Source organism: Thamnophis elegans, chromosome 4 (assembly GCF_009769535.1).
Source record: "Thamnophis elegans isolate rThaEle1 chromosome 4, rThaEle1.pri, whole genome shotgun sequence".
Classification (NCBI taxonomy): Eukaryota; Metazoa; Chordata; class Lepidosauria; order Squamata; family Colubridae; genus Thamnophis; species Thamnophis elegans.
The window spans coordinates 51,876,189-51,888,406 of NC_045544.1; the positions used below are offsets into that span (position 1 = coordinate 51,876,189).

A 12,218-nucleotide genomic window follows, 5' to 3' on the forward strand; every position below is an offset into this window, starting at 1 on the left:
GTGGAAATTTTAAAAAATTACAATTAAAAACTAATGCAAACCTACAAAGAAAATATGCAAAGTATAGAAAAGAAAGAAAATGAAAACGAGTTCATTTCTTCCGTATTTTCATTTTCTTATCTATACTTTTTAAATTTTCTTTTAAAAGGCTCGACTGTTAAAATTGGAGCCAATGATCACAGCAGAATGTAGAGCTGGCAAGTAGACCTGCATGCAACAGGTTTCCATGTACTGGTGATTCTTACAGCTGGTTAAGGTTTTTATGTGCCAGTGGACTTGGTGGCCTGTGCTGGGCCTCCTAGAGATTTTGTCCACCTTCTGAGATCTTCCTGCATGCTTTACCTCAGATTTTGTCTGCTTAATGACCATGAAACAAGGCGTGTCGAATGTGTGAAATCTAGCTCAATGACCACTTGCTTAACAACTGCGATTCTGTCCCAATTGTGGTCATAAGTTAAGGACTATGTATTTGAAGGGACTAAAGATCAAAATTATTAAAAGGAAATATGATTTGGTTTATTTAATCAAGGTTAAAATAGATATGTTAATCTGCGATGATGTTTAATAGAGTTTTGCTGAACAGGATGAATGACAAGATTTTAGGATTTGTTTATAGATAAGATATGAGATATGGGAAAAAGAGAGAAGGTGATAAGTTACTAAAACATGCTATACTTGTGATGAAGAGGAAAGTATTTGTTCATATATTTCTTTTTCTTATGTTTCTTTCTTTTCATTTAAGCTTTTTAAATTTTATTTATTTGTATAAACCACACTTTTATTTAGGGCACTGGACTTGAAAGCAATATAACATTGATTGCAAATCTGTAGTTCAGTTGAACAACATACGCCACCCAGAGTTGTTTCAATACAAGATGAGCAGCAATAAATTTAATAGATAAATAAATAAAAATAAAATAAATAAAAATTGACCAGATCAAAGGATTTAAAATATTCAACCAAGTGAAATATAATAGCTGTAAGCACTTGGGCAGATTAAAAAAAATACTACTTAGAGCAGACCTGGGCATTTTATGCCCCCCAGCCACATCCGGCCCTGTCCAGCCCATGTAGGGTCAATCAGAAATTAGAAATCAAATGTAAATAAGGTACTGTAGAGTGTAGGAGAAGATGCTGAGTTGAGTCCGGCTTTGCACAGTCGCTGTGCTCTCCCCTTGCCTGGAGCGGCCTGAGGAAGTGGTGGCGTCATTGCATGATGGGCTATCCACTGCCACCTGAGTCAAAGCGCGGTCTTATAGGTGAGTGGATGGAATGCAGCTGGGAGCTAGCAAATGGGTAGCAGCGGCAGCAGAGTGGTGGCCATGGTCTCCAACAGAGTGGAAAGAATTAGTGCCCCATGACCACCCCAGGATGGGGAAAAGTTGCCTGTTCCTTCTTTAGGACTCTAAGATATGACTAGCATTTGACTTGGGCTCATGAATGAAAAGTCAGCCTGTTTAATAATGACATTGGAGTTTACACTATAAATGATGTAATATTCTATATATCTGTATTTTTGCTTCTTAAAAATATTGTTTACATTTTTAGGTCATCCAAGTCTCATCCAGGACCTGTTGTACATATTAGTGACAATCCAATGGATGAAGGCAAGGTATGTTTAAAAAATCACTAAACCAAAAACATTAAACCAAACCTAAATTATATTGAAGAAGATTGTGCTTTAGCACTAAAGTATGACATGTGCTTTATTGGGTGGCCCAGGAATCACTTTACATATATCAAGCATTAGAACAATGTATTTTTTGCAATTATATCCCCAATGGCTATTTAAAAGCTTGTCTACTGACTATTCATAATTATAATTTTGACATGTTATGCTTTTAAAACAAATAAATGAAAACTTTAGTAAATGCTCATATGTTTACTTTAGAATGTGTTTGTATTATTGCAAGCAATTACCAAAACATTTGGTTAATTTTTAAAACATTAAATTATTTTATTACTTTAATACATCAAAAAATCCAAATATAGCGTATAGCAAAAACACAAGAAAACAAAAACCTGCTGTAATGCATATAACTACTGTAGTTATGAAACACCGTACAGGTAGACCTCAACTTGCAACAGTTTACTTAATGACCGTTTGAAGTTACAACAGCACTGAGAAAAGTGACTTATGACCATTTTTCACAATTAGAATCATTTGCAGCATCCCCGTGGTCATGTAATTTACATTTGGATGCTTGGCAGCTGACTCACATTTATGATGGTTGCAGTGTCCTAGGGTCATGTGATCACTTTCTGCAATCTTCTGACATGCAAAGTCAACGGGAAACCAGATTCATTTAACAACTGTGTTGCTAATTTAACAATTGCAGTGATTCACTTACATAAAATGTGGCAAAACCCACTTAACAAATTTCTCACTTAACAACATAAATTTTGGGCTCAATTATGATTAGAAGTTGACGACTACCTGTATTACATTCTGGATCACACAGACTATAAATCCATGGATATTCATAAAATTATAAATTCAAATGAATCAATGAACATTGATATGATATAAATATCTTGCTCTTTTCCAAACTATATTTACAAAGTAATGAAATTAAATAATGAAAATTGGGCAACAGTGGATTAAATTGATGGTATGTACAATAAATGGTCCCACCTCTCACCAACATTGCCTACTTTGAACATAGTGAAATTGACAGCCAACCTTTATAAAATTCTTGGGTGAACTGGTGAGAAAATCTGTTGTTGTGTACCCTCAAGTCATTCACTCTCAATAACCACAGAGATCAGATTTTTCAGCATGTTGTTGAATTAGTCTCTTCTAAAGAATATCTTTAAAACATTTAACTATTGATATTGATAGGGGTTTTCAGTACTTTATTTCAAAGTTGTAAATAAAAAGCATCTACCTTGACAATATTCTTTATCTACTAAAACACTATTTAGAATATTCCAAATATAGTTTAATAATAATAATTGTAATAATCAGGAGTTTCTGATATTGCTACGGCATTTAGATCAAATTGTAAAATCAGCATGTTTTACTTGAATATACTTCCATTCTCTGTTTTAGATAATGCAATTCTTTCTAAAATAATGTAAATAATGCCTGCCAATGATAAGACTGAAGGTCAAGAAAAGTAATCCATTTCATCATATAATAGCCATAATTGGATGAATAAATCTAGGTGAAGCATAGGTTATGCTTCACATTTAAAATATTTTAAATAATTTATCAGTTGCTTGATATACTCTGATATTTTTCTAACAGTGGTGGGTTCTGGATCCCGTTGCAACCAGTACGGTGCAATGGGGCCTGTCGTCTCCCACATGCATGCATGCACATGCACGCAGCAAGCACGTGCGTGCACATGCATCCTTACCTCCACGAAGCCTCTGTTAATGCTCAGCTGCTCGGAGGAGCATCACACAGGCACTGTACACTCCATGCATGGGAAGGGCACCAAAGAGCTCAAATACAGGTGAGCGCGGGCTTTCAGGTGGGGCCTCCGGAGCACCAGATTACTGTAACGCTCTCTACATGGGGCTGCCCTTGAAGAGCACCCAGAGGCTTCAACTGGTCAGAATGCGGCTGTGCGGTATCATGGTGGCACCTAGGTGCTCCCATGTTGCACCCCTTTTAGGCGGCCTGCACTGGTTGCCGCTTGTCTTCCGGGTGCGATTCAAGGTACTAATTATTACCTTTAAAACGCTCCATGGCTTAGGCCCAGGGTACCTGCGAGACCACCTACTGCCAACAGTAGCCTCCCACCGTCTAGTGTGATCCAACAGATTTCGCCTCCTCAGGATGCCGTCGGCCAGACAGTGTCAGCTAGCGACCCCCAGGGGAGAGCCTTCTCTGTGGGAGCGCCTTCCCTCTGGAATGAGCTGCCCCCGGAGCTTCGTATAATCCCCGACCTCCGGTCCTTCCGACGCACCCTAAAAGTTGGCTTTTCCAGCAAGCCAGCCTGGCCTGAACAAAACAATATAAATTATTGATTATTGTTAATTTTAATTGATTTTTTAAAATGTTATTGTTAATCTTAATTGGGTTTGTTTTGGATATTCTATTTAATTTTTAACTTTTGTAATATGTGGTTGTTTTTTTAAATGTTGTATGCCGCCCTGAGTCCTTGGGAGAAGGGCGGCATATAAATCCAATAAACCAAACCAAACCAATATCTGATTTTAGATTTTAAAAATTGATCTTCTATGTATTTATGACCAACTCATGCAATGCCATTAAACCATTTTGAGAAGCAAGAACATCAGATTGAGTACCTCAAATTCCAAAATGATATTGGTTAGTCCAAAGTACATGTCTAAGCTTTTCTGTGCTCTTCATAAGTAGTTTTTTTTTTTACTTCATCTTGGTCCTCTTTGAATTTTTTAAAATATTCTTAGAATAATTTTAAAAAAAACTGTTTATTTCTGAAATCCTATTACATGTGGGGAAGAGAAGAAACCACATTAAATTAATCCATATTTATTTATTTGAGGGTACTAGCAAAAAACCATTCTATCTAAAACTAAACGTATATACTTTTCTTTGGTCATATGCAATAACAGCCTTTGCAGCTAATCGGCAAAGGCTTCTCCGTTCCCAGTCAAATGGAGATAAACTAGGGACAAAACAGGACCATCCTTTGGGAACTACTAACTGCATCATCTCCAGATAATGTAGCCTGATGAAATGTTTGCTTCTAGGTAAGATTGAAGAACCCAGGCACCATTGTTATGAGATGAATGGAGGGAAATGCAGCTTTCTTTTATATTTAGTTTTTCTTAAATGAATTATTGTATTTGAAATCTTTTTCCTTGTCATGTTTGTTTGCTTACATTCAGGGTACATTTTTATAAGGAATTTCATTCAAGTATGTAGTGATTTAGCTGCAGACTTGGTGATGTTTTATTACCTTAAGTGGTTCTTAAATCTTTCAATAGTTACTCACTTTAGAAGTGAGTAATTTAGCACTATATTGTACATTTTGAATCAGATACAAAATTGTAGGTTGATTTACTTTCTAAAAGAAGAAAAAGAGAATGCAGAAAAGTAGAGGAATAATTTATTTTTCCAAATCAGTTTCTAGTATTTTTCAGCTCAGCTTCCACTTGAGGCAATAAAGAAATAAGCATGCCACATAAATCAGTGCAGTAGGTTTAGTATCTCTCTCTATATGTAGATATCAGTTTGTCTGTCTCTCTACCTATTTACTTACATCCTTCCATATTAACTGAAAAGGCAGTTATACAAGTTGTACTGAGTTTCAGTTTTGTCCCCATAGTTTGCAAAAAGAGAAAATGTTACCTACCATAAGTTACAAAAGAGCTAAATAACTGTTTGGGGGAAAAAGTAATATAGTGCTGGGGGATTTTTCCTAGCATTTTTTAAAAAAAATTGTGGGAAGATAATGATTCAGTTCACATTTTAGAAACTGACTTAGATAAAACTAAAATTATTATGTCATGGGGAGATGATTAGATCTAAAAAAGAAGGAAGGAAGATAAAACAGACACTGACATATTTTCTGCTGAATCATTGTTATGTAGAGAGTTCTTAAGTCATATGGTATATTCTTAAAATAGTCTTCAAAATCTGAACACCATTTTTGTATCCTCCATTAAGTTCAAGAAATTGTAGAAGTATTGGCATATTTGCTAACAAAGCACTCACTCCTAAACCTTAAAGCACCTCAAAAAGTTGCCATGATTGATGACATCAAAACAGCTTAATAAGGGCTAGGATGTATACATGACTACAGTGGTGAAATTCAATTTTTTTACTACCAGTTCTGTGGGTGTGGCTTGGTGGGCGTGGCAGGGGAAGGATACTACAAAATCCCCATTCCCTCCCCACTCCTAGGGGAAGGATATTGCAAAATCTCCATTCCCTCCGCATTCTGGGGCCAGCCAGAGGCGGTATTTGCCGGTTCTCCGAACTACTCAAAATTTCCACTACCAGTTCTCCAGAATCTGTCAGAACATGCTGAATTTCACCCCTGCATAACTACCATTCCAGACCAATCTGAAGTTATCTAAAAATGTATTTGGTGCTGTCTCAGTGTTATATCCTGCTCTGAAAGCAAATTGGAATTACTCAGGATAATCCATTTATTCAGGGCCCTCTGTAGTTGTACTCTTTTCAACAGCCTTCCCCAAAAGGAGGCCAGAAAAAAATTGTCCTTGGAAGGTTTTTTGAGAAGGGAAAGGACCAAAGACTATGTAAGAATGAATTTACAATAATACAATACAATAGCAGAATTGGAAGGGACCTTGGAGATCTTCTAGTCCAACCCCCTGCCTAGGCAGGAAACCCTATATCGTTTCAGACAAATGGCTATCCAACATCATCTTAAAGACTTCCAGTGTGGGGCATTCACAACTTCTGGAGGCAAGCTGTTCTAATGATTAATTGTTCTAACTGTCAGGAAATTTCTCCTCAGTTCTAAGTTGCTTCTCTCCTTGATTAGTCTCCACCCATGCTTCTTATTCTACTCTCAGGTGCCTTGGAGAATAGTTTGACTCTCTCTTCTTTGTGGCAACCCCTGAGATATTGGAACCCTGCTATCATGTCTCCCCTAGTCCTTCTTTCATAAACTAGACATACCCAGTTCCTGCAACCGTTCTTCATATGTTTTAGTCTCCAGTCCCGTAATCATCTTTGTACTCTTCTCTGCACTCTTTCTAGAGTCTCACATCTTTTCTACATCGTGGCGACCAAAACTGAATGCAGTATTCCAAGTGTGGCCTTACTAAGGCATTAAAAAGTGGTATTAACACTTCACGTGATCTTGATTCGATCCCCCTGTTTATGTAGCCTAGAACTGTATTGGCTTTTTTGGCAGCTGCTGCACACGGCTGGCTCATATTTAAATGGTTGTCCACTAGGACTCCAAGATCCCTCTCACAGTTACTACTATTGAGCAAGGTACCACCTATACTGTACCTGTGCATTTCGTTTTTGTTGCCTAAATGTAGAACCTTACTCTTTTCACCATTGAATTTCATTTTATTAGATGGTGCCCAATGTTCAAATTTGTCAAGATCCTTCTGAATCTTAAGCCTGTCTTCTGGAGAGTTGGCTATTCCTGCCAGCTTGGTGTCATCTGCCAAATTTGATGAGTTCCCCATTTATTCCCTCATCCAAATCATTGATGAAGATGTTGAAGAGTACTGGGCCCAAAACAGAGCCTCTAATTATATTAATTTAATTAATATAATATTTAACAGATAAAGCAGCTGAGTCAATAACCTATCAAGGGATGTGTGAACTCCAAGGTACAGACCAGGTCAGGAAACGGACTCCAGGGTGGCGTAAAACTACTTTAAGATGGACTGTTTTAGCAGAATCCTGAGCATAATTACTATTGAGCAAGATTTCTTTGGATGAGTTGCACTATTTTTCTGTTTTCTCACATATAATTTGCTTTATTGGATTAGCAAGCTTGCCATGCTACAAGTATGATGAAGAGAAAGGATAGTTGATTATTTGTAACTATAGTTCTTTATTTAGTTTCCTATGTTTTTTGCAAGTATCTGTCAGAACAGTTTTTAAACTTCTGTGGTTGTTAGGGCAGTTTTCAGGATTCAGTGAAGTGGAGGGGGTTGGACTCATGCTGCATGTCGGCATAAGAAAAATAGCACCTGTGAAAGTGCATAATGCATATTTTATTTATTCAAATAATCTGTAAGGTTACCCCTCTTCCCAATATGACTCTGGTGACATACAAAGGTTAAAGCCACAATAACAATAAGTATTAAATGTAAAGGCCACAAATACAGTCAAATTCATACAGAGTAATTTAACGACATTTAACTAGCAGAGTTTGCCTAAGCACTAGCCTAAATACTTGGAAGAACACCCCAGAATCACAATGCTCTTCTATATACTACCACCACAGAAAGACATGACTTTGGAATGTAGCAAGATAAGATTGTTTACAATAATGGAAACGACATGTGAATGATTAGAGAGGTGACCATTCAGAACAGCAGAGATAAGCTCTTGTTCTTTCTAAGCTCATCTACAATTTACAAACTTCCTAGGTCTAGGATATCATGAGCATATTCAGGTAGACTAAATTGGGTGTCTGCAACCTGCAGCTCCAGAGCCACTCTTTGGGCCCTCTGCTGTGGCTCCCTGTCAGATGATCCCACCACTGGCTGGCCCTGCCCCTCACCCTCCCTTTCCAGTCACTCCTTGCCTGGCCTGAGACGGTAAGTGCAACGGCAGGGGATGGAAAAGCCGCCAAGGCTGATTCTCTGGTGCCTCACACTTGCTAGAGCTTCTTCCAGCCCTTGTTGGTGCTGTGTGTGCCTCAGTCGCTGGGAAGACAAGCAACCAGTGGTGGGATTCAAATAATTTAACAACTGGTTCTCTGCCCTAATAATTTCTTCCAACAACCAGTTCACCAAACTGCTCAGAAAGTAACAACCAATTCTACCGAAGTGGTGCGAACCAGCTGAATCCCACCACAGCACGCAACCTGCTCTCCGCCCCAAGATACTGGCCTGACCCAGTGTGATTGCTGCTGGCTTTGCTAACTTGAGGACTGGCAGGGTGGGATCTGGGAGGAGGGGATGATGGAAAGGGGGACGGGCCACAGTGCCCAGCCATGGCTTTAAATCTGCATGGGGGGACTTTCGCCACCAGTAGGATGCTTTTCAATGAAAGCTGCTGGCAGCACCACTCTGCTGGAAGAATAAAGAAGTTCAGGGCAGTGGGAAAAGGGGGCCACCAAACCTCGCATCCCCACTCGGGAGTCAGGCTAAGAGAAAGCCAGAGTGCCCTCGCCATTGCCATCATCTGGACTTCCCCCTTCCTGTATGTATGTATGTATGTGTGCGTGCTATAATATATATATATATATATATATATATATATATATATATATATATATATATATGTGTGTGTGTGTGTGTGTGTGTGTGTGTGTGTGTGTGTGTGTGTGTGTGTGTGTGTGTATAGGTATAGGTATATGTGTATATATATATATATGTTTGTGTGTGTGTGTATGTATGTGTATGTATATGTGTGTGTGTGTGTGTGTGTATAGATAGATAGATAGATAGATATAGATAGATAGATAGATAGATAGATAGATAGATAGATAGATAGATAGATGATAGATAGATATAGATATATGTCTTCAGTTATTCAGGTTTTCTCCTGCATAAAATTGGAGTTGTCTTGGCGACGTTTCGACGAAGTCTCATTCGTCATCTTCAAGCTTCGTGCTTCCAGGAGCAATGTGAGATCTCGGCTGTTTCTTCCTTTTAACTGCCAGTGGGGGTTTGAGCTTATTGGGTGGGAGCTTGGCTGTGTTCTGATTGGGTGGAGGTGTGTTCTGATTGGTTGGAGGTTTGTGTTTCCTTTAAGGATAGGAGGGGTTTTAAAGTGGCTAATGGTGCAGTTGCAGTCTGGCTTCTGGTCCTTCTGAGTGTGGACCTGGTGTCATTCATCATGTTAGGGACTCGTTTATCAATAAGGGCAGGCTTCCAAATTGCTGGCAGGCAGGAGGTTCATGCTGTGTGGGCGTTTTTCTATCTCGATGGCTTCTCTGATTATTCTCCCACCCAATCAGCTCAAACCCCCACTGGCAGTTAAAAGGAAGAAACGGCCAAGATCTCACATTGCTCCTGGAAGCACGAAACCTGAAGATGACGAATGAGACTTCGTTGAAATGTCCCCAAGACACCTCCAATTTTTATGCGGGAGAAAACCCGAATAACCGAAGATCTACATACTAACACCCACGAAAACCTCAGAAAACGTGTGTGTGTGTGTGTGTGTGTGTGTGTGTGTGTGTGTGTTGTATTTGTGCTGATAAATAAATAAAGGGAGACTAGTATAGATCTATTTCAAGCTATTTAGTTCTCATCAGCTAGCCATACCCTTACTGGGATGGTTAGCTGATGAGAGCTAAATAGCTTGAAATAGATCTATACTGGTCTCCCTTTATTTATTTATCAGCACAAATACAACACAAATGTAAGAAAGGCAACAGTAAAAATATTGGGTTTCTGTCGTGATGGTCTCTTGTGACGAGCTGATAGACAGATAATGGAAGCAGTTAGCTTCCTCCCATAATTGGGGCATACCAGGGGTTGTGACACTATATATATATATATAGCCGAGGTGGCGTAGTGGTTAAATGCAGCACTGCAGGCTACTTCAGCTGACTGCAGTTCTGCAGTTCGGCTGTTCAAATCTCACCAGCTCAGGGTTGACTCAGCCTTCCATCCTTCCGAGGTGGGTAAAATGAGGACCCGGATTGTTGTTGGGGGCAATATGCTGACTCTGTAAACCGCTTAGAGAGGGCTGAAAGCCCTATGAAGCGGTATATAAGTAAGTCTAACTGAGATATATATATATATATATATATATATATATATAGATAGATAGATAGATAGATAGATAGATAGATAGATAGATAGATAGATAGATGATAGATAGATAGATAGATAGATATAGATATAGATATAGATATAGATATAGATATAGATATAGATATAGATATAGATATAGTTATAGTTAGTTATAGTTATGTAGTTATGTAGTTATGTAGTTAGTTAGTTATATAGTTATATATATCGTCTGTGTGTGTACGTGCCTCTGTATCTCCCTCCCTCCCTCTCTCTCTCTGAAAGCTGAGGCTGGGGCAAGGTGAGCTCTCCTTGGGGCTCTTTGCTACTCCTTTTCTTTCTTTTTTTGGACAACTTTTTGGAAATCTGGGATGGCTGAGGAAAGAGTGGGGTGACCCTCCTCATCCTTTTCCTCTCGTAATCATAGCCGGACAGAGAGAGACATAGAGAGACACAGAGAGAAAGGGGAGAGTGGGAGAGAGAGAGATACAGATAGCGGGGAGATCAGAAGGGGGTTGCTCCAGTTCGGGAGAACCAGTAGTGGCGGGAGGCTCAGTCCATCCACACGGACGCTTCTGCAGATGCACTAAAGAATCATGCGCACATGAACAACCGGAAGTGACGGGTTGTATATCTGGGGGAGATAGAAGGGGGGAGAGAGGGAGGGAGGAAGATAGCGGGGTGGAGAGAGACATAGAGACACACATAGAAGGAGAGAGGGGGACATAGAGATAACATTGAGACGGTGGAAGGGGGGAGAGAGATACATAGGGGAAAGAGGGAGAGGGGAGAGAGGTACGCACACGGAGAGATACAGAGAGCAGAGGGAGAGAAAGAGATATATAGAGGGGGGCGAGGAGAGAAAGAGAGAGAGAAAGAGGGAGAGAGATGTCAAAAGGGTTTTGTGATTCTGGGTGTTTTTTAGCAACCGGTTCTCTGTCTAATGACCAATTGGTAGGCGTGTATAGGGTGGTCATGTGACTGGGTGGGAGTGAGTGACATTAAGTTGGCCACGCCCACTCAGGTTTTTTGGTTCCTGGTGTTTTTTTGTGGGAAACGGGTCCAAAGGCTTTTTGAGTTTTTGAGGTTGCAGAACCCTGGGACTAAATGATACAATGAGGATCATAAGTGCATAACATCTACTCCTACTTGCTGGCTTCCCATCTTGAGCCACATGCATCACCAGCTCTATGAAGGCAGAAAGCCTTAGTGAAGGAGTACACTAAAATTTTGAGAAACCCCCTTCTTTGTGCGCACACTGATCTTCCTCAGCTATCAATTGGCAGGCTTAATCCAGGAAGCCCTCTCTGACACTCACTCAACAGCTGTCTAACAACTTTGACATCAATACACCCAGATACAGGCAGTTACATAGGTGACTACACAAAAGGTACCAGTTTCAACCTTCTTTCCCCAGCATTGGTCAATTCTGAACAGGATCCATACCCAACATGTGTGACTGTGGTGCTCCTCGACAAAATAGCCATCACATTGTGTCCGAATGTCCATCAAGAGCTTATATCAGCCAGTGTCTGATTTTTTTTCAACATAGACCACCCTGTCCTTGAATGGCTGGGTGGACTGAACATTAACATTTGAACCACTATGAGTCCGTGTATTTGCCATAAACTAAATAAATAAAATTCACGTAGTCCTCTACTTACAAGCACAATGAACCCCAAATTGTTGCTATATGAGAAATTTGTTAAGTGGGTTTTCCCCATTTTATGACTTTTCTTGCCACATTTGTTAACTGAATCACTGCACTTGTTAAATAGTAACCCAATTGTTAAGTGAATCTGGTTTTTCCATTGAGAAACCTGCTTGTCAGAAGGTTGCAAAAGATGATTGCATGATCCTTGGACATTGCAACC

The 12,218-nt window shown here is 39.5% G+C and overlaps 1 protein-coding gene across 1 annotated transcript in view; it reads left to right on the top strand.

Annotated features, from left to right (window-relative positions):
• The window catches only part of STXBP5 (syntaxin binding protein 5), a 153,672-nt gene that overhangs the window by 75,209 nt on the left and 66,245 nt on the right, over positions 1 to 12,218 (top strand). The window contains 1 exon segment of the mRNA XM_032215762.1: positions 1,549 to 1,612. Within this exon segment, the coding sequence (XP_032071653.1) occupies positions 1,549 to 1,612 (64 nt within the window).